Source organism: Cyrtonyx montezumae, unplaced genomic scaffold (genome assembly GCF_038088225.1).
Source record: "Cyrtonyx montezumae isolate F1298 unplaced genomic scaffold, pur_monq_1.0 scaffold_4, whole genome shotgun sequence".
NCBI lineage: Eukaryota > Metazoa > Chordata > Aves > Galliformes > Odontophoridae > Cyrtonyx > Cyrtonyx montezumae.
The window spans coordinates 20,688,051-20,710,706 of NW_027072045.1; the positions used below are offsets into that span (position 1 = coordinate 20,688,051).

The 22,656-nt window shown below is 42.4% G+C and overlaps 2 protein-coding genes across 5 annotated transcripts; both read left to right on the forward strand.

The window, feature by feature from the left end:
• The first annotated feature begins 290 nt into the window (after nt 1-290).
• On the forward strand, nt 291-4,115 carry EXOSC3 (exosome component 3). The gene is made up of 4 exons (XM_065747004.1): nt 291-555; nt 633-782; nt 1,856-2,007; nt 3,828-4,115. Exons 1-4 carry the CDS (start codon nt 298-300, stop codon nt 4,030-4,032), a joined length of 765 nt encoding a protein of 254 aa, XP_065603076.1. The 5' UTR covers nt 291-297; the 3' UTR covers nt 4,033-4,115.
• On the forward strand, nt 1,920-21,936 carry PRXL2A (peroxiredoxin like 2A). Of its 4 annotated transcripts, none has more exons than XM_065747006.1 (6): nt 1,920-2,007; nt 16,779-16,958; nt 17,467-17,558; nt 20,083-20,223; nt 21,182-21,346; nt 21,463-21,936. In XM_065747006.1, the coding sequence occupies exons 2-6, from the start codon at nt 16,781-16,783 to the stop codon at nt 21,559-21,561; spliced, it is 675 nt and encodes a 224-aa protein (XP_065603078.1). In that variant the 5' UTR covers nt 1,920-2,007; nt 16,779-16,780; the 3' UTR covers nt 21,562-21,936. The 4 variants fall into 4 exon arrangements, with proteins under 4 accessions (XP_065603078.1, XP_065603077.1, XP_065603079.1 ...); XM_065747005.1 differs by lacking the exon at nt 1,920-2,007 and adding an exon at nt 11,515-11,696; XM_065747007.1 differs by lacking the exon at nt 1,920-2,007 and adding an exon at nt 11,914-11,987.
• Nucleotides 21,937-22,656: the final 720 nt, after the last annotated feature.

Genomic DNA, 22,656 nt, shown 5'->3' on the forward strand with positions numbered 1-22,656 from the left:
CGCTCCCAGTCTCACCTGCAGCCTACACCCACAGCCCTGAACACCGCTTAAACACAGCTTGACGAATTTTCCTCCTCCCGAGTCCCACCCTAAGCGGGGATCGCGCCCCCGATCCCCAGCAGCGTTGGCTCCTACCGGCCCGACCCTCTCGCGCGGCGCGTTGCTAAGCAACCGAGCCCCGCGGCCGGAAGGTGTCGCTGCTGCTCCGCCCGCGGCCCTCGCTCGGCCGCCGCCATTTCGCGTCGGCTTCCGCCTCCGTCTGAGCGGGGACCGCGCGTGCGCGACCTGTCGGAGGCTATGGAGGGCGGCGGAGGCGTGCCCGCGGAGTCAGTGGTGGGGCAAGTGGTATTGCCCGGCGATGTGCTGCTGCTGCCCGCCTACGCCGAGCAGGACCCCGAGCGGCTGCCGCTGGGAGCTAGCGCGGCCCCGCGGGGGCGGCTGCTGTGCGGGCCGGGCCTGCGGCGCTGCGCGGGCGGGCTACAGGCCATCAAGTGCGGGCTGCTGCGGTACCGGGAGGCGGGCAGCGCCTACTGGGTGGACTCGCAGCAGAAGCGGGTACGGGGGCAGCGGGCTGCGGGGGGGCGGGCGGCAGCGGAAGCCCGCTGAGTGCCCGCACCCGCTGCCGCCTCTAGTACGTGCCGGTGAAGGGAGATCGCGTCATCGGCATCGTGACGGGCAAGGTGGGCGACGTGTTCCGGCTGGACATCGGCGGCAGCGAGGAGGCCTCGCTGTCCTACCTGGCCTTTGAGGGCGCGACCAAGAGGAATAGGCCCAACGTGCAGGTAACGCTGCCGTGTGACGGGCCGAACTCGAGGGGCTGTCCTTATAACAGCTGTTTCACCAGTTACGCGGTGTAACGTAGCAGTGTGGCTTTATGCACTAAGGTTTTACCATGGCCCATCTGAGGAGTCTTTGCACGATGAAACTGTGAGTGTTTTATAATTTTCCCGAGAGTGTTTTTTATGTTTTTTCGGTTTTTACATTGTAACTTCCCATAACCCGCTAGCCAGGGATGCGATTCATGCGTTAGCGTGTCCCGAGGGGGCGCTCAGAGGCTTTAAAACGTTCTGTTAACGCTAATACAGGTAGAAGAGGGTTAAACGGTCTCTTAACACTAATACAGGTAGGGGATTGTTTCCTTTGTAATGCTGAGAAACTGTTGTGCAGTATGTGTGTTCACCAGAAATGCCGGTAGCTGAGTGTAGAATGGACTGTGAGTTCAAATGAAGTAGACTGGTATGTCTTTCTGGCAGTTCTGATAAACGTGGCCTTGACTGTCTCCATGGATGGGGCACCCACAGCTTCTCTGGGCGGTGACTGACAGTGACTCACATCCTCTGCATAAACAGTCTTTTCCTAACATCTACTGTTAATCTTCCCTCTTTTACTTCAAAGCCATTCCCCTTTGTCTTACCACTACTAGGCTATAGAAAGAGTCACTTTTGGAATATTGTAACATTGCAGTGAGGCCTACTCAGAGCCTTCTCTTCTCCAAGCTAAGCAAGCCTGACTCCCTCAACTTTTCTTCATAGGAGAGGTGCTCCGGCCCTCTGAACCATTCTTTGGCTTTCAGTTCCTCTTGTGCCAGGGGCCACAGGTTTGGACACAGTACTCCAGATGAGGACTCACAAGAGCAGAGTAAAGAGGGACAGTTACCCTGCTCACCCTGCTAGCCACCCCTCTTTTGATCCAGCCTGTTGGCCTTCTGAGCTGCAAGCTTACAGTGCTGGTTCATGTCCAGAATTTTGTTCACCAATTTACGACTGTTTTGCTGTCTTGGTGCATCTTTATCGACTGAATGCTGTATGTTTCTCTCATACTACTTTTTTTTTTTTTCTGGTACTTCTTGCTTTAGGTGGGAGATCTTATTTATGGTCAGCTCCTTGTGGCAAATAAAGATATGGAACCAGAGATGGTCTGTGTAGACAGCAGTGGAAGAGCAAGTGGAATGGGAATAATTGGACCAGATGGCTTCCTCTTTAAAGTTTCCTTACATCTGATAAGAAAGTAAGTACTGATATCCAGTTCTGATAACATGTAAGTGTTGTGGTTTAATCCAGCAGGTGGCTGAGCACCACCCAGTCATTTGTTTATCTTCCTCCACAACCCCACCCCACCTTTCCCAATGGGATGGGAAATAGCAGAATAGAGAGAATAAAGAACTCCTGTCTATTTCAAAACTTTCTTTCTTCATGGTGTCATATAGTATGGAATATCCCTTTGGCCAGTTTAAAAGTCAGCTGTCTTGTTTCTGTCCCCTCCCAGCTGTTTGAGTGCCCTGCCCTGTGCTTCTCAGCTCATTGTCTGTTCCCCATCCTCCCATTTGGTAGGACAGTAAGAGAAAGTAGGAAAAGTGAGGTATGTTTGGCTCTGTACAACATTGCTCAGCAACAACTAGGAATGTTGGTGCATTATCAGTGTTGTTTTTTTCCTGGAATCAAAACGTAGCATCATAGCAGATGCTGAAGGAAAACGTCTCTGCAGCTGAAACTGGGAGAGTAACATTGTATTTTGAGGTATGCACAACTATCTCTAATCCAAGTAGTGTGAATTAACCAGTAAATAGGCTGTATAGTTCTAGTGTATTTATACCAGTTTTACGGAGTAGAGGATGCATGTATATTGAACCACAAACAGCATGTATTTTTCCCACTTATGAAATTTAGATGCTCTTGTATGTTATGTGACCTGTTTTTTAAAACAAACAAACAAAAAAGTTACTTGACTGCAAAGGCAGTGTAGAAAATAAAACCATTTACCTGGGGGAATCACATGTTCCAAGGTATGTTTTCAGAATGTACCTACTTGGTTGAAGCTTAAAAAATGGAAATGGAATCCTTTTCCAAAATAGCTGTCAGCCAGATTGACATCTCTCACCAACGAAAGGGATCTTTTCACATCAGTACACTTTTTTGTGACATCCAAAAAAAAAAGAAGTTACTTTGAAATAAGAATGCAGATTAAAAGAATGTTCCTGTTGACCCTAGAACCAATCCAATCCTTTAAATGTAGTCCAAGCTTGGAGTTGTTTGGGGTAATGCTAAGTATGATCTTTGTGATTCTCACAAAATACCAGCTGATAGGGATAAATGAGGGCCAAACTTCTGTTTGCTTTGATGTTGAAGGGAGGAGATGTAGGTGTCTGTTCTTTGGAAATATGAAGCAGCTATTTCATACCTGTTTTTTGCACATAATTGGGTATTCATGTCCTATCTCCAGTGTGAACTGCTAAGTTATTTTTCAGCCTTGTTCTTGTTTTTCCAGGTTCTCTTAGTGTGAATAAAGAAATAAGAGTATGTTACAAGCTAACTGCTAATTCTTTATACATTCGTTTCCTCTGAAAAATCTTGTTGAAGTTTGGTGGGATACTAAGTGTGTTATCATATTATTACCACTTATTTTTCTCAGTTAATAAAACAAAAATAGTCTCCATTTACTGCTGTGTTACTATACTTCCTGAAAGAGGAGAGGGGAAATGGTTTGAGAAGATGCATCCTTACTTTTGGTGTCAATTTAATAGATGGCAGCACTTCAGAATGTTGCTTTGTTTAATGATTAGTGGGATTTCACTTTAAATCTGTCAGGTAACTCTTCTGATTCTAATTAGGAAAACGGCCCTGAGTTCACAAGTGCTGTCTTGAAGTACACATATTTTGAGAGAAGTTAAATTGTGATATGCTATGACTATTTTGGATGGATGTGCAACTTGAATCATCTTATCTTGTGGATTTGCTCTTGTAACACTGGTGCTGACTGATAATGATGTAATACTTATCAAATGTGAGCATTCACTTTTTCTTCCAACCCTTTCTAATCTTCTTTTGCAGACTACTGGCTCCCAAGAGTGAAATAATTCAGGAGCTGTCACAGCTGTACCCATTTGAACTGGTGCTGGGAATGAACGGAAGAATATGGGTAAAAGCAAAAACAGTTCAACAGATTTTAATTATAGTAAATTTTTTAGAAGCTTGTGAGTATATGACTGCAGAGCAGAGAAAACAAGCACTTGCGAACTGTCAGAGAATTGAGTAGAAGCAAGTGTGAGGCTTGTAACTGTAGGATGTTTTGTTTATTGTTGTGTTCAGATTTATATTAAAAGTCACATTTTGAATGAAGTCCTTGATATTTTTGGTGGTTATTCAATTCCCTTTATGCACTCAGCTGATTCTGCCTTATTTAGGATCACTTGTCTTTATGGAACACTGTCTGTTGTTGTGGGTTTTGAGTGGTATGGAGGTGGCCTTGAAAAGCTTCAGTGAATTGTGAGTTTTGACATGCAGTTTATCCAGAAGAAAACTGGTCAGTTGATAGGCTGTGTATATTTGGTTTTATTAGTTAATATTAGAGCTTTGTACAGTGTATGTTTTCTTAAGCTGAGAGCATCCTGTGAATCATCTGTTCTGGTCAGGTGCTCTGTGTAAATAGTGATGGATTGACATACTGCTATCTTGGAGAATTTGGGAATAGAGACACAGATGGAGAAATAGAAGAAAGTAATTGCAGGGTGCACCAGAAAGTAATTACAGTGCCCTTCAGGCGAGTGATCAGATAAGGCTGAATGCATCATCCCAGTGGCATTAAAAACTTTCCTTGAAAGATAACCTGTCTAATAGTCTCAATGAAACTGAGTTTAGAATGTAACTTCAGTATGAACATTTAGGAAACTTAATGGCTAATTAGAGGTACTATGAGGACTGCTCTGAAAGTGATGCCTCCTGTTTTATTATGTTGGACAACAATATCAGAGATAAATGGTGATACTGCAGTAGAAACAGAACCATTGCTCCAATATTCTGCTACGTTTTTTGCCACGTAACAGATGGCAGTAGAGGAACAGTCTGACAAAATGGCATCTGACATGGAAGTGTGTATGAAGCGAAGATGTGGAATGAGATTCCTTCATGCAAAAGAACTTGCACTCATTGCCATTCATTGATGCTTGCTGAACGTTTATGGAGACCAAACAGTGGATGTGAGCATAGTCATGGTGAGGAAAGTGAGGACATGGATGGTGTGTTTCAGCAGTGCCTATGGCACCAGTGGATCACCTCTGCTGGTGCTGATTTTTACAATCGTGGCATGTGGGCTCTTGTTTGTGGCTGGCAAAAATGCAGCTAATGGTGGTCCCTGTGTTGAAAAAGTGCTTTGTAGCTGAGATTCTGCTCTCTCAAATAACGTTATCGTGCTCTTTGTCGTCGTTTCCATGAAAATGAATAGGAGGCATTACTTTTGGAGTGACCTATGTAATAGACTTAACACCAGTGATACTTGAAGTCACTTATGACTCCTCGAGTGCATTTTAACTAGAGGTGAGATGAAGACCACTGTAGCAATAGTCATGTCCTCAGTTGTAGACAGTTTAAATTTCTTTGGTTACATCACAAAGACTCAGTCTATCTTTGTTTTGTGTTTCACAAAATAAACATCTCCAAAAAATAAATTGTTACGCTTCATTGTGTAATAGTTATTTGCAGGCATATAAAAGAAATGCAGTCCTGGGGTTAGGGGGGTACACTATCATCCTATGACATAAATAGTTTATTTTTGATGTTTTAAGCAAGTTTCCTGGAGTAGTGGCGGAGTTCTTTGACAGCTGTTTCCTGTGGGAGCAGTTGTTATTTGTATCCCCCGAAAGAACTTAAACAATGAAGTTGGTTGTTCTAAGCAATTACCTGGTTATGTCTTGTGGTTCTTAAGCTCAATTGCTTGGTAAGCAGTTTTCAATAGATTAGAAAAATGCTGTAATTGAAGTTAGCCTGAAAACTCTTAATCCAAGATAGAAATGAAATCTTTCCTACTTACTCGGTCTTTTATCCAAAGTTCAGTCCACAGTATTTAATTGTGTGTTTCCTAGTCATCTTTCTCATTTAGAAATTGTTTCTATTCATAGCCACATCTGACTCATCTTTAATATGCTTACTTAGGGCTTCCCCTGATTCAATAAAAACCTAACTCTAATGGTTTCCTTCTGAACTGTAGCCATTAGATTCATAATTGTTTTGTTTCACTGCCCTTTCTCTTTAGCATTTAGGATACTGTCTGTCTGCTTGGTAGATCTTTTTAGAAATCTTACCTTCTCCTGTCTCCTTTGCTCCTAGTTGAAGTGACTTGCACTCACATGCCATAAATACTTCTAAGCTTTTAATGTCTCACGAGTACATTACTACACTGTAATAAGGATTTCACTAAATCTGCTCTTCGTTGTTGTCTTCTCACATTATACTAACCAGAGCCCATGGAGGCTTTTTTTTTGTTATTAGGGAAAGGAGGAGTCATAATAAAAGTATTTGCCAAATCATATTCGGGGAGCTAATTCTGTTGGGTTTTGTGAATGTCTTTGAATCGTAATTGGTAAAACCACAGGAAGTGGGAATGGCGTGGATCACTTCCAGAAGAGCTGTGACTTGAAATGAAGTTAGCCTTATGTTCTCCATTTTGCCTGTCAAAGCAACCTCCCTTCCAGAAGTCTTTGAGTTTTAAGCTTAACCTGTATGATAAAGGCGCAGTCATTGATTTTTAAAATCCTGCCTTTTGTGGGTGACTTAGAAAGTTTTCTACATTGTTACTGCTATGTTTTACACCACCTTATCATGTCCAACTGCCAATCATAGAGTTCACTGAGATGGAAGGGACCCTTAGGGGTCATGTAGTCCAACTCCTTTGCAGTGCACTGGACAGCTTGATCAGGTTACTGAGAGCCCCATCCAGCCTGACCTTGAACTTCTCCAAGAATGAGGCATCTGTCATCTCTCTGGGCAACCTGTTCAGCCCAGAGCCCCAGCTCTCTCAGCCTGTCCTTGTGGTGAAGATGTCCCATCCCTTGGATCATTTTCGTAACCCTCCTCTGGGTATGCTCCAACTCATCCGTGTCTCCTGAATCCACATCTGGGTGCAGTATTCCAGCTGAGGTCTCAACAGTGGAGAGTAGAGGGGATGAAATTTACCTATGGAAGACTCCAGATGTCAATGTGGACACAATACATATTCCCAAAGGTGAGCACAACTGCTTAGGAATCAAGTTCTTATGGAACTAAATGGAAATCACTATTAGAAATAGAACGTTTGTGGCTGTGTGTTATGGAGGCCAAGAATAAGTGCTAACACAAGGTGTAAGTGTGTGGCACTGAAACTAAGTGTGATAGTAAAGCATGGTTGTTTTGGTTTAGCAGAAGAAAGTTGCATGCAGAAGTAGTTCAGTATAAGAGGATTAGGAGCTTAACTCTAAGGCTATAGTTAGTGTGTGGTTGTACGTCTTCTGGATGAGAAGTTTAGAGTGCCCAACTACTCATTACCTCTTTAGCAACAGTAGTTTTCTGGGTTGTGTATTTGATGCCTAGCCAAGTTTTGTCAAAACGTCCCAGATTTCTGTCAGTGCTTTTCATAGTGGTATAGTTTTGTTTTTCTAACCTAGTTCTTAAGCAGAAGAGGTCATGGAATTTTTGTCTGAAGTTTTAAGAATTAAGTGCTGCTCATAGCATAAATTTGTTAGAGAAAGCCCTGTTTTCTTCCTTAGTTCTCAAACAATTTTCAGTAACAACTAAACTGGTAAATCAACAGATTATTTTAAACCTTAAAATTGGCTGTCTCAAAATTTTGCATGCATTTATATATATAAAAAAATAAATTTATATAAGTATTGCTAGCTATATGGAACTGACTTGATGAGATTATTTGATTGATTATTGGGGTGAGCTGTCTAAGGATAATGTAGGACACAAATTGTATTAGTAATACAAGCAGCCTTATTCTTAGTAATGATGTGTATGGGTTCCAATGTGAAGAGTTACTAATGGGGTCTATAGTGAGGAATTAAACCCGTCAGTTCTGCCCCAGCAACTTAAAAGAGAAATAACCTGGAAACACTTTGAGTGCTGGGATTTTAATAGAAACTATGTAGTAGTTGTGGGCATTTAACGTGGACTGCTGTGGAATGACTGTTTTTCCCAATATCCTGGGCTCTCAGAAGTATGGAATTACTGCCTCTTCCATGCTGTCAACGTGGGTGTTATGGGATGCTCAAGAACTTGGTTTTCTCTATAGGGACTGAAGCTTGATCGTTGTTCTTGTGGCCTGAGAGGCTGTGAATAGTGACTCTTTTTACTTGACCCTAGTGAGAAAGCATTAGAAAACAGAATAGAAAAGCAGTACAGTGCTTCAGCAAGCAAGACAAATAAAATCTGTAGGCCGCCTAGAATCAATTTTGCTTTAATTATACTAACTGATGTAAATGTAACTTCCTATGTAATATCACAAATGTTATTTTTTATGAGCAGTAGATCTTTGGTAGCATAGGAAATGTTCTTCACTGAGGCACTTATCTTTTATTGAAACTGTGTTTTCACAATATCTTCACATGTTCAGTAATGCTTTAGGTTTAAACATTTTTTTTAGTAGATGAACTTTACTGACATTTGTTGAGATTGTGTTACTTTTTTCTCAGTCATAGATTCCATAACTCTTTATTATTGTATGTGACTTCCAACTGTGTACCTTGCAATGCCTTCGTAATGGATTGATTGCATGTTCCTATGAGTGCGGGCTTTTGTGGGAGCTGATTTCTGTATCTCTTGCTTCTGAGCCTGTGCTTGACAGGATAACGTTCATTTAGGAGGTTACCACTAGAGGATATTAGTACTCATAAAGCCAGCTGGAGCCAAAACAGTAGAGAATTAGTAGAAAAGGGAGGGAAGGAGCTAAGTGGGTGATAAAACACTGGATACCTGAAGAAAGCTTGCTTTGGAAGATAGATGGTATAAAATGGGGCTCAAAGCAAAGCCAATCTGGCGTCAAAATACCAGACTGAAGAACACACGGAAGAACTCATGACCTCATCAGATCTTTTCAAAGGATACCTGTTGTATTACAGTAACTGATAGGCTTTTCTGCGATTCACAATTTTTGGCAATAGCTTAATAAACAGAGATTTATTTAAGTATCTGTATATCCATTAAGAAGACTTACTAATTCTTACTTCCTGTTCTTGTCCATATGGTCAGTGTTGCACCAGTCTCTTCTGTCTTTTCACTGTGAACTGCTCATCTGGGTAAAACATTTCAAAAGACCTGTAGGTCCCTTGGTTTGTTCAGTGACTACCATACCCTGCGTTGAGATAAGTTTGTGTCCTGCATCCAGTCTGTCTGTAGACAGATGGATGATTTTATTTCCAGAGGATCAGAATGAGGTTAAAAACACCACCACATGGATGCATACCACTGTACAACCTCCAAACGGGATGACTTCTGCCCAATCTATTTGTAAACTGTGTCATTCTGCATCTGTATTAACAGGCCTCCAGAAGGACATAGGTGAAAAGTTCAAACTTCTACTAATTGTGTGTTTGTACATCTGCATCTTAATTATCCAGACTTAATTAACCTGTAAATCCTTCTACAGACATGGGGCCTAGATCCTGCTGTAGCCCACCACTGCGTTGTCGCATTGCTTTTGAGATCCCCGCTTTCTTGACAGAAAGGACAATCTTTATGTAAGCCCTTTGTCTAGAAACACCCTTGATCTAAAGCTGATCTATGGAAGCATGATCCAACAAGAAACAAATAATTAACTTCTGAAGTAACACAGAGCTCTGTCATTCTGTACATAAATTGAAAGTTTCGTAATGCTATGGTCGTGTTTTAGCATAGATACTGATACAGTGCATGCCAGGATGGCTTCTGTACTGGCATGCTGGGGAAATTTAATTGGCTGATGGATAGTTTGGAGAATTATGCTCTTCATTCCTCTGTGAAACTGTGGTGCCACTCGATTATGAAAGCAGGAAGAGAAGAGCTCAATGTCATTTAAAAAAGTCATTATTCAGTACCCAAGAACTAGGCTATGTCAGTGCCTGTTGCTTTGTGTAATGTTATTTCGTATTAGGGATTTTTTTATCCTTTTTTTTTTTTAACATGAAAAATGTGCAGATAAGGTCTGAATAGCTGTCTGGGACAAACTAAACCATTACAGATCAGTGTGACTTTATCCAGAGTGAAAAATGGAAAAATAAAAGACTTAACTTCCCATTCAGCTTTCCTGCCAAAACCTCACTATTTTTTTTTCTAAAGTAATGAAGGCAGTGATAGTGTAATGAGGACGAAAAATTGCTGTTGTTATTCCACTCACACATGAAAAGAGATTGTCTGGAGATTTGGGCAGAGGTTGTTTGATTACAGCATTTTCACGATGCCATTTGTCTTTCACTTCTACATTAATTAGAAGTGTGCATCCATTCAAGGATTTTAACTGCTTTATAAATTAGGAAGATTTTCCTGGATTAATTCCAAGTGTGCGGGTTCAGATTTTTCTGCATGTTTTCTGGTTTCAGTAGGGACAAATGAAGTCAGTGCTGTGATTAACTGCTCATTGTTCCTGCTTGATGCTTGTCAGAGGTTCCTCCTTGGAGCAAAGAACAAATAAGATGTTTTCATCGTGTGAGAGTTCTTTTCCCTTGAGATCACTGGCGACCTTTGAATCTGGGGAGCATAGAGGCCAGCTGGCTGACTGTTAGTGGTACCATGTGCAAAAATATCATTAAGGAAGAAATTGGTGGTTTTTTTTCTGCGGTGACAGAAATAATGGAGCGACAATTCTGCCATTGCCAGATGTTGACAACTGGAGCTTCAGTCATAAAATTCAGAAGGAAGGAATGTTGTCAGCCTGTAGAAGCCAGTGTTCTAACTATATGGTGACAGTTGAACAAGTTTGTCCATCGTGCTTCTAACACCATGCTGGTTTCCCTAGGACCACTCTAGCACAGCAGCAGAGATGCGTATATCTTGGTATTGGTTGTATTGCACAAACAGTGGGAAAGCTACTTCGGTGTATTGTGTTTGGGGATGGGGGAGCACCTTCCTGAGCTGGTTAGGAGGCAAAGCGGAGAGATTATTTGCTCTCATTTGTATTTCCAAGGAAACTATGCAACTCCAAACCCAACAGCCCTCCAGATTCCCCAGCTCTTTCAGGAAATCAGTAGTGCTGTTCCTGTCTTGAATTTTCCTTAGCCTTTTCTTTTTTTCACTTGACAATAACTACATCTGAGTGGCATCACTGTGCGGTGTGATGCCGAGGACCTTCTGTCCTGCAGGAAGGTTGGATGCTGCTGTCCCGTGCTGCCTCCTCACGCCTTGCTGCAGGAGCAGGGCACGGGCAGCACGGTGCAGCACTCCTCATACACGGTGCGATCTTTCGTTTTTATTTTCTGGTATATCGCTGCCGGTAACATAGCCCTGAGGACACAGTCCCAGGTAGCTACAGCAAGTCCTCAAAGCTGTGCACTGGAGTGCTGCCCAACGACCACAAGCGACTGAGGAGCAGCTTGTTCATTAGATGGTGTTGTGACACGTTATGGGCAGGCTTCTCTGGGCAAGTATGTTCTTGAATGCGATGTGTATGTAAGCATTTTAAGTGCCCCGTTTATCAAACTGATTGAATGATAAGGTCACTGCATTCTTGGACTTCGCTCGTGGATTTTTTTTTTTTCTCTCTGCCTTATATGTATTTAAACAGTACGTATTTGGGGTTTTCCCTCTGCTTCGTCAGAAGCTAATAAAATCCTAATGAGGGCAAGACGGGATTAGCGATGGAGCCGGAGCTCTCCGCTCGCTCTCGTTAGCGGCCGGAGGCGGGCGATCCCCGCAGCACGTGGCCGAAGCACGGCCGGGGGCGGTGCCAGGCGGCGGCGCGGAGCTGCGGCGGTCCGTGTGAGTGCGGGCGCGGGGCTGAGGGCGGCCCGGGGCGCGGGGCAGCGCTGCGGGCGTCCGCCGGTGGCTGCGGGGCCGCTCCGAGCGGCGGGGAGCTTGCGCCGGCAGCCAGCCCCGCCGTGGGCCCGTCCCCCGCTGGAAGTGCCGCCGCGGCCTTCTGACCTTGCTCTCGTCGGCGCTGCTCCCCGGGAGGTTCGGGAGCGGGAGGTTGCGCCCGCGGTGCTGGTCTGCCTGTCCTTGCGGTGGAGCGTTTGGGCTGAGCCCCGTTTTGTTGCGCGGTTTAGTTGTAGCGTAAGTAGGTGCAGCGGGATGAGCAAAGACAAAGAGATTCTGTGCTTCATTCCCAGCGCTGTTCCCAGCGCGTTGGTGCGGTGCCCGGTGCGCTCGGGCTGCGAAGCCTCGGGAACCCGCTGAGTGCGCCGGGGCTGGGATGGGGACCGCTGGGCTCTTTCTTCCCGCGGCACAGGGCAGAAGTGGCTGCTGGGTTCTGGCTGGGGCTCTGCCGAGAGCCAAGTGCTGCTGCTTGGTTGATGCTCGGTGCTGTTGGGTGGAATAGGAACTTTTTTTTTTTTCCTGTGTTTCTGCTTTTAGCAGTGAATTATTCTGCCGTTGGAACAGTGTGATGTGAGGAACGTGGGAACTCAAATACAAGGAAAGCAAAAAAGGGGGAAAATATGGCTTCACTGTGCAGTAGTTCCTACAGGGTTCAACCAGGAGAGAGTGATTGCTGCCATTTGCCAGGCCCACAGCCCTGTGGTTACTTGTGTTTTACTGATTAATACACCATCACTGATCAGTTGGTGTTCCCCTACTTTCCTCTCCTTTGCAGACCACTGTGGTGTTTAGCTTTCCAGCTCTGGACCCCAGCAGACCCCAGCTGTAAACTCAATCTGTAATATCTGCACGTAAGCACTTCTCGCAGTCCTGAGCTTCAGTGCTTCACCCCATCTGCACAGCATCTCTACGTGCTGGTTGAGTGGGGATTTGAGTTCTCCCAGGCATGGTATCGAGCAGCCCATTCCCTCTGAATGCCACTCACAAGATGGAAAACTGGAAGATTTTCCAAGTCTAAGACCTGCTCAGGACAGGGTAGTCAAGATGTAGGATTGTGGGATGTCTTGAAAACATTCTCCAAATGGAGCAGGTTATGTGGTCTAACAGTTGTCTTCCTTTCCAAGGAAGGAGTATGGTTCCCTTGCTTGACAGAGTAACTTTCTCTTCCAATACAACCCAGTTGAGCAGTGAAACAGGCAGCCTGGGAAGAAACCTGGAAAGGTGTATGATTCTCTTGACACAGGCAGTGATTTGTTAAAGGATCTTTGCAGTGAAAGAAAGAAAAGAAAGAAAAACAACTCTTGTGTTATTTAAAAAATAACAATTCACGTCTTCAGAATGTTAGGGTGCTGGTATGTGTGTGTTGATTTTAGTGTTTAAAGGTCGATGCGGGTTAGCATGGACCTCTGGAGGTTCTGTGGTCCGACCCCTGCTTAAAGCAGGCTGGTGTATTTAGAGTTGGGTAGGTTGGTGTACTTTGCAATCCCTAAAGGTATTTAAAAGCTCATCAAATGCTGTCACCGGGTTATTGCAAGTTGTAAATTTTCTTTAAAAGGAGCTAATTACAAAGATATTTGTAATCCAGTGACTCATTTCTGGGGGAATGTCTCATAAAAAAGTAATCAGCTCAAACCTGTGTTTGGGATATGCAAGTTGTGACAAAGCTCTGAAAGACCATTAGGCTTAAGATGGGAGGGAAGAGAAGGGATAAAAAGGCAGTGGGTCTGACCAACTTGTGAATGCAGTTTTTGGTTAGGGGATATGTGGTAGTGCAGTCTGCCTTATGGCTGTGCCAGTTGAGTGTTTTCATTTCTGCTTGTTCTTAGGAAAAGTATGCAAATAAATCTGTACTCTGCCATGACTCTGACAGCTCGAATACACAAATTTTCCAGTATTTTTTGACACAGCTGCAGCAGGTCATGTTTACGCTGCTAAAATAAATGTTTAAGGATAGCTGTCCTCTTAATGACAATTTTTTTCTCCATTTGTGGGTGGCAGGGAAATGAGACATCCAGAGAACCATGTTTCAATTGCTGTTCTTGACACAAGATGAAGACTATCAACTGGCTCTTAGAGCAGGACTGAGACTTCGCTTGTTTAAATTTGGGTTAGCTAAGTACTGACAGACCAGAAAACGAGTCACTGTTAGTTTGGAAGTCTCTGATGGCCACCACAAAACCACACAAAGAATGTCTTTTTTTTTTTTTTTCCTTTGGCCTCTCCTCTCTGCAAAGAGAAGTGCTCCATCACTTGTGGAGGCTTTGGGGGCTGGAGATGTTTGCAGAGCCAAGAGCTTTTAGATCTGATAGTTCTGGAGAAAATGAGGCACTTCAGCAAAGGACTGTCAGCTCTGAGCAGGTGGTGTGCTGGTAAGGCATGGAAACAGCGAGGTAACTCTGCCGCAGCCCCTGTAGTGATTCTTCTTATTATTTAATAGTTTGATGGCTCCTTAATTGTTGCCAGGGCTGTTTATGTTATTTGAGCGTGCGGAGGAGGGCTGTTGGAAGTAGAATGGGCTGATACAGAAGGAAGATACTTATTGTAAAAATGCGTGCGAAAAACAAACCAACCAACAAACTTCAGTGCAGCTTTCAGCACGGCACCGCTCCCAGCTTCATAACACTCCGTGCGTCCACTCCACTCCGGATTTAAAAAAATAAATAAATAATAATTAAAAAAAAAAAAAAAAAAAAAAGAACGAGAGCGGAGTGATGGAGCTTTAAGCCCGGCTCGGCGGGGATTGGACAGCTGCTTTGTCGTAACCGCCGTCGGGCCGCCGCGGCGCGCATTGCCCCCGAGGACAGGCACCGGGGCCAAAGCCAGGCCCTGCCCGCCCGCCCCGCCTTGGGCTCCGCTCCGCTCCGCTGCGCGCCCGCTGCTGCCCGGAGCTCTGCGGGCTGCTTCGGGTGAGTGCGCGCCTGCGGGCGTTAGAGCCGTACGGGGTGCCCCGTCCTGCGTGCTGGCTGCCCTGCTGCGCAGAGGCTCCGATGGAGGGTCGGCGCGTTTGGGGTGGTGGAGGGTTGCGGAATTGCTTGGTAGGGGAGGAACTGCTGTGCAGGGCCGCTTCTTCCATCCCCGTTTGTTGAAGTGGCAGAAGGGTCACGCGTCTGGTTGAGTTTCTTGTTCGGTCAGAGGAGCCCGAGGAGCCCAATTAGACTGAAGAGGTGTGTTGGGTAAGAATCGTCTCTATAGCGAGACTGCGGCGGAGTAGATGTGAACTAATGGAGGAAGCTGGCATTCAGCAATGCTAATAATGCCAATGCTAATGATAATGCTAATGAAAAGAAAAAGCTGTGCGGGAAGTTGCTCATTTAGTAGTTGTCGCAAACTTGGCAGCACTTTTGTACACAAATGAAATACAAAGCGGAATGCAGCTTGGTTTGACTGCCATCCCCTCTTGTAACTAAGAATTAAGAGAAGAACATATCCACCAAGCAAGATTGGAAAGAATAGCTGATTCTCAGATGCTGGGAGGGAACAGGGCTACGGCCTTTTGGTATGGCACGCAGATAGGAGCATCAGGGCCACTCTGTTAGAATTATGTTTTGGTTGTTCTAAAAGCTGAGGTCAGGATGGTCTGTGGTATGAGTCAGATGCACATATCAAAAATTGTCCTTACAAGTACGATTTTATGTGCTTGAAAATGTAGACAAAGCAGATAAGGAAAGTTTCCCTGTGTTACAAATAACCCATGGAATTAGTTTCTCTTATCTACAGTGTTCGTGTAAACTGCCCTTGTTTCCTGCTCAGGCTTGTCATCCAAAATCCTAACCTATATCAGGCTCTAGTATTCTCGTGTTTCTAGGTACTGTGGTCCTGTCTTCCTCAGCTCCAAGTCTGGTATTATACAGTTTTGGGAGGGGAAAAAAATAACCAACCAAGAAAAAAAAAAAAAAGAAAATTTCTTTTTTTCAGCGTGTTTCTAACTATTTCTGCAGGTAGGCAGGCAGTTCATTGCATTTGGTTGCCAGAAGCATTCTGGAACTAGTTTTAAGGATGGAAATAGAGATTTTCTGCTAGAAAATTCTGGGCAGTGTGTCTGACACAAAAGGTGGGAGCTACTCCTTGTTTCTACTTTCTGAGTTCTGGCGACAGTTAGCTGTGGAGATAAACTCGGTGTGTGTTTCTGGTTTATTGCCAATTGCAGTACAAAACAGTACCGTTTTCCCTGTGTTTATAGGAGAAAAAAAAAAAAGCCAGGCAGCAGTAGTCACCAAAAGAACATATCAGGGAATAGGGTCTTGCAGATGGCTGTATAAAGCATTTGATTCTCTGTACTGTGTAAAACTAAAGTTGGGTGATTTAGGAAATCTAGAGAGCTTTGTAACACATAACTGCTGTGATCACGTAACTGTTGTGATGTAAACTAGCCGTGACTTTTCATCCTGCTCAAACTCAATGACTTTTGTACCAGTTCTTGCTCACAGCTGGATCTTGAATTTTGCCTTGGGCTAAGCTTGCTTGCTTCTACCCACGCTGGAAGGCCTCTAGTCTTGTGAAACATATGCAAAGGTCAGGATTGGGTATTTATTGGGTATACATTTATCGTAGTGGTTTTAAGTCTTCTTTCGTGTGTTTGTCAGATGTACCATTTAATATAAAACAAATAGGGGAAAAAACATTTACAAACACTTCTTTTTTGAAGGAAATTACTCTCTTACTGTAATAATTGAAGGGACTGGCTGACATTAACATCGTTCTATTAGGTGTTCTCTATTAAACACATACACTTCAGTTGTCTTGTTCCTCATTGTATCTGAACACTTCAATCATGAGTGTTTTTGTCAGTCTGATAGCAGGAAAAGGTAAAATTACCGTGTGGTGTTTTTGATGTGAGTCAGGATCAGAACTGGAATGTAATCTAAGATCTTCTGAAACCCTGTTTAAGACGTTAATAATTTTCAAGATCGTCTTCAGTCAGCCCCAGAATATCCGTGTAAGCTTTTAGTTACTGTTTGAACAACTTTTCCTCCTTATCTGGCCTCATCAATTTTCAGTATTAGAGCTGATTTTTCTTTCTCATTCCAGAGATGTCCTTCCTACCTGACTTTGGGACCTTCACTATGGGAATGTGGTCTGTTGGTCTTGGAGCCATTGGTGCAGCTATAACAGGGATCGTCCTTGCTAACACTGACTTATTTTTGTCCAAGCCGGAAAAAGCAACACTGGAATTTTTGGAGGGGATAGAGCTAAAAACATTGGGATCAGGTAAGATTCTGAATGTTTGAGCTGTTCGTCTTTGATATGTAGTTTAAAAAAAAAACCTTTGAATGAGCAAGGCTAGAAATGCTGAAGAACAGTGCAGCGTATGTAGAAGGTTTATTTTTCCTTAACCAGAGATTATCTGTAGAGGACACAAGATTTCATGCAGACCACACAAGGTGTCTAAAGAGTTTGTTTTAGTCTTTCCTAGTTACAGGAAGCAGCTGAATGTCCTTCATAGCAGATGATTCTGGTGAAGAAAAACCAACTACAGCTGGTGTTTCTGGAAGGTCTTTTTAAATTATAATGCAGTTGTTGTGTGTAATTTTCAGTGTTTGTGAAGACATACTGAAAAAATCAATAAAGCAAGTAATACTCATAGAAAATTTCTCTGATAGCACTGTATTTGAATGTGGAATTCTCTGCAGTGCTTAGAGTTGCTCCTTAAAGGATTTATCATTATAAATAAGGGTGGCTGATCTTATTGTTGATGCTGTTTCTCCTGTATAAACAGAACAAAGAACATTCAAAGCAGGTGAACTGTGGAAGAAGAACGGTGCAGTGATCATGGCTGTGCGAAGACCTGGATGATTTTTGTGCAGAGAGGTACTTACTGAATTTGGGGGCTAATTAGGAAGAGTTAATCTCTACTTCTGTAGATATATTCCCTTTGAATAAAGGGAAGAGGTGAACAGGACAGTTATCATATACATCTGAAGTATCTGAAAGATACTTTCCTAGCACAAACTGGTCACTGGCTAACAATATATTAGTTTTAGTTTTCTTTGCAGCAGGTCTGTGTAGTCTGAGTCTTGAGTATTTTCTTTCTGAAGGCAACTTCTACCAGAGATCTAGCAGACAGTAATTAGAAATGGAGGCTACCTGAAACTCTGTTAATAATGAGTCTTAGGAGCTAGTCATACTCCGTATGTCCAAAATAAATTATGAGCCAGGTATTCTCTGGTCAAAAGCAGTCAAGGATTGGACTGGCAGAAATCCATCAGATAAAGCCCACCTACAAAAAAACAGGTCACATGAAGGGGAGTCTCTCAGTATTCTGGATGCTGAGTGGGGGGCAGGAAGGCAAGGATTCTGAAGGTAAGGAGAATGTGTTATGTAAACTCCCAGTTTCCTCACTGCAGTCTATGAAGACTGGTACTGTTCATAACAGGGTGGATTCAGAAACAAGATTTGATCCTTAAGCTGGCATTAGGCTTCTTGGGTGGAGGTGAAAAGTGACACTTAGAATGCAATTTGAATGTAAAATGTGCCTGGAAACAGTTGTAACATGCGCCTTGGCCATTATTTTTCTCATAGCTGTGGGGAAAAAATAGCTATTACGTTGTTACTTGCTGCTCCATAAAATAGAGAGTAATTAATATTGTAATCAGTTAATTAAGGGATCTGCTCCCATCAGTAATAACTGCTTAAGTATGTGTAGGACTTATGGAAGGTTAAGGTATTAAACTGCTGTGTTCACTGAGCAGGTGTCATGTAGACAGAAGGAAAATGCCCTGCATGCCTGTCTCTGGATATAGTCAGACTGGAACTGAGTAATGATTTTTTTTTAAAGCTAACTTCCTAAGTAGTAGTAACTACTACACTACTACTACTTACAGCCCACTGTAAAGAATGTAAATTTATATTTTTTTTTCCAGGAAAAATTTGGGAAGGAAAAAGCCTAACTTTCTATTTCTTAGTGTTGTTTCAGAATTCTAAATTACTAACAGAGTTCGTCACTGTACTGCTCAGATAAATATGACAAAAGAATTATTTTGTATTTTAAATGTAATTTACCACTTTCTTATACTTTGGAAAGGAACTTAAACTTCATTCTTGTTGACAGAGACAAGAAGAAACTTATGTGCCTAGACTCAGAATTTATGTTACAGAGGAGCCTATTGCTCTAGACTGGAACATCATTTCTCAGACATGTAGACTGTTACATCCCAATAAAAATTTGTTTTGTTTTGTCGATTAACACAGATTTGAACTGTATTAAAGAAAAATACAGATAAAATAGCTAATAGCCGTCCCCTCCCCCTTTTTTAGGAAGAACATTAAGGCAGTTTGTTCAAGTAGAACAGAAAATAATTAACAGATATTTACTTACAGAAAAGAGAAAGGTCTGACAAGCCTAAACAAGATCGTTTAAGTCTCTCACTTTCCTACTCACTGTTTCCTTTTGATATTGATTCATCCTTTTCATTTCCTCTTTTTCAAGATAGAGTAGTGAACTTCAGTGCTGTGCTTTCCCTTTCACCTACTGATATCTTTCTCTAATGTCTCGTGCCTTGTCTGTTTACTCCATCTATGAACTTATACTTCCTAAACTGTAGATAATCCATTCCCACAAACCTTTGAGTTAAGGCATTTCACTTAGCTGACTGTGAGTGTTCAAGCACGTATGGAGTTCTTCTGGGGACTTTTGTCCAATAAAAATGAATTGTCTCAATTGGAGAAGCCTTGGAGTCCTTTGTGCAAACTGTGTTTCTTCAGTAGAACAAAAAAGCAAGCAAATGAATGGCAGTACCATATGTATTTATATACCAGAAAAGGCAATAAAGCAATGTTGCTTCTGAGATACTGAAAGTTTATGAAGTAATTACATGTTCATTTTCACTGGGAAACATAGGGAGGAAAGTGTTTTCACTTCCTTACTTACTCTAGACTTTATATTATGTTCCTGCATTAAGCGCTGAAATATTTCACACAAAGGCTGACATCGTTATGATGTGTTTCTTTTGGGGGAAAAAAGGTGTGAAATCCACGCCTAATGTGCAGGCAGGATCTTCTCACTTTTGTGTAAATGCTTAAAAAATAGTTGAAATTCTGGCGTAAGCAAAGCAAACCTATAACTTAGAGTTAAAATTGTGTTTTGCCCAGGATTTTAATAGTTTTTTTTTCCAGTGAATGCTCCAGAAGTCTTTTTTCATGCTTAGTGAAGAGAAGTTCAGTAAACATAGTGAAGACTGGCCTATGAGTAGATTTTTAATGTCTGACCTACAGATCTGTTTCTGTTTTGCACCTTAAGCTATAATTTATGTGTTTCAGATGCGCTAAAATTCAAGGTGAAGCTTTTGAACTTCCATCTACTGCCTGAAATGTTTGTTCTTTTTTTGTTCTTTAGGAGGCTTCTGAGCTTTCCTCTCTGAAACCTCAGCTGTCCAAGCTGGGTGTTCCTCTCTATGCTGTTGTGAAAGAGAAGATAGGGACTGAAGTGGAGGATTTTCAGCATTATTTCAAAGGAGAAATCTTTCTGGATGAAAAGGTATAATGAAGTCAGTAGGGTTTTTTTTAATGCTTTTTTTCCTAATAACAAGCTTATAGATGTCCTCTTTGCAGAGCTTGTATGATAGAGATAGAATGTATTCTGAATTAAAAAGCACTTAGAGGCATTGTCGTTCAAGAAGCTAATTGGCTTTGCCTTTCTACTTGTATCCTACACAGCTTATAGACTGCTGTGTAGCTGTGCACTGATAGCATATTGTTGGAGGATTATTTTTCCCCTGCTCTCTAACAGATACAGCCTGTTTCTTCCACTGTCTTTGTAACTTGTTGATGTTTATAATGTGTGAATCAAGGTCTGAGGATAGAAGACAATTAGTTCAGCACATACAGCCCAGATTATGATGTGGCCTGTCCCAGTACATAGACACATACTGCATTGCCAGTCTGATGTCCTATAAAACTACAGACCGGCTTACTCCTAAACACAGAGAACACATTTAGAAATCGTTTGGCTTCTGAAAGAAAAAGAATGCCTAATATTCAAAATCAGTGAAAAGAAGCCTTTATTTACCATCCCCACTCTGGCTGTTTAAAGGAAACAGGCTGATTAAAAAAAAAAAAAAGAAAGATTGATGAAATTTTAGGACTTTAGCACCTCTTTAAACAGCAGTTCTATTGCCATGGTTCAAAGATGAGAAAAGAAGATTATCACAAAGCACTCTTTGTTTTCAACAACGCTGATGTAGATTTATATTGTGCTTAAATAGCTGTGGATCGTATTTCAAAAATCACGAGAAAGGTAGCAGTAACAATAGTTGGCTGTGTGAAAGTCAATGGTTTGTTATAAATTAGTTCAGGTGCGGTGTCTTTTCACCTCTGCATGTCCAGCTTCTCTGTTTTGCAGTCTTTTTTGGATACAGGGTTGTAACGTTTCCTGAATTTAATTTGGGAGGAAAACTCCTTTTCACTTTGCTGAGATATTTTCTCTTTCTTTGCAGAGAAGCTTCTATGGCCCACGCAAACGAAAAATGATGCTGTCAGGCTTTTTCCGCATTGGAGTCTGGCAAAATTTCTTCCGTGCTTGGAGAAGTGGTTATAGCGGTAACCTGGAAGGAGAAGGGTTCACCCTGGGAGGAGTGTATGTGATTGGAGCAGGAAGACAGGTAACTACAGACCTGCCTGCAGGTTTCTTCTTTGAAATTACTGTTGCTCGTCAGCTGATTTCCTCTGAGGAAGCTAGGATAAGTGCATGATTTTTTTTGTGTGTGTTTTTATATAGGGCATTTTATTGGAGCATCGTGAGAAGGAATTTGGTGACAAAGTCAGCCTTCCATCTGTCCTTGAAGCTGCTGAGAAGATACAGCCACAGGCTTCATAAGCTGTAAAATAGTTGCACGTTTTTCTGATCACAGCTTGAAATGTAGAACACATCTGTTTCTTGAATGTGCAATTTAATTGCTTATTAACTATTTAGTGATCAGTGCAGAGGAAAAACTCTCTATTCAACCGATGAAAACCCTCCCAGATTTTTTGTTTCTTTCCTGTCTTTCAGGTGGTCAGAGTTTCAACTGACATTTTGTGTCTGACTGTATTAATGAAAGGCTGGGTCTAAAATCTGACGTAGCCTAGATGTTTTCAGTCAGAGACAGTCGGTTGAAAACCTGTCTACCTAGGGGAGCAAAACCTTTCTAAACCTGGAGAAATGGAGTATTAGCCTAAGGTTGAAGGATAATAAAATTCTGTGTAAATGAAATGTCTTTGCTCTTTTTCTTTTCCTTAACGTATGAACATATCAGTATTTCTAAGAGATCATCAAGTTCAATTCGTGACTCTACACAGAACCACCCAAAATTCAAACCATACTTCTGAGAGCCCAAATGCTTCTTGAACTCCAGCGGTTCGGTGTTGTGATCTCTGCCCTGGGAGCCTGGTCCAGTTTCTGACCAACGTCTTGGTGAAGAACCTTTCTTTACCTAATATGCAACCTGAGACTCCTGATGCAGCTTCATGCCATTCCCTCAAGTCCTAAATCTTGTCAGTCTAGATTAGTCAGTCCTGATGAAATCCTGCCAGTCTTGATTAGTCAGAGATTCCACATTGAAGACATTCCACTGTATCTTGAATTACTACTACATCTACCCAGGTAAGTCTCTTGTTAACTGAAAACTCTGAAAGTTCCAGCTCTTTGTGTGATTCTCTGCAAAGAGGATAGAAGGCGTCTAATAGTCACTCCAGAAGACAGATGTGATATGAGAGCAAGTTACTTAAATAGTTTTTATGATTCTAAATAAAGGGTAACAATATGAAAAAGAAACAGATTATATAGAGTTTCCATCTCGGTTTGAGAGCTGCAGTAGAAATGACTGGGCTGGTGCTTCTAGAAATAGATGCAGTGTTCCACAGTATGATCCATGGGAGCCAATACCATACACAGTCATATGTATATATACTTAGATTTAAGTGGGAACAGGAC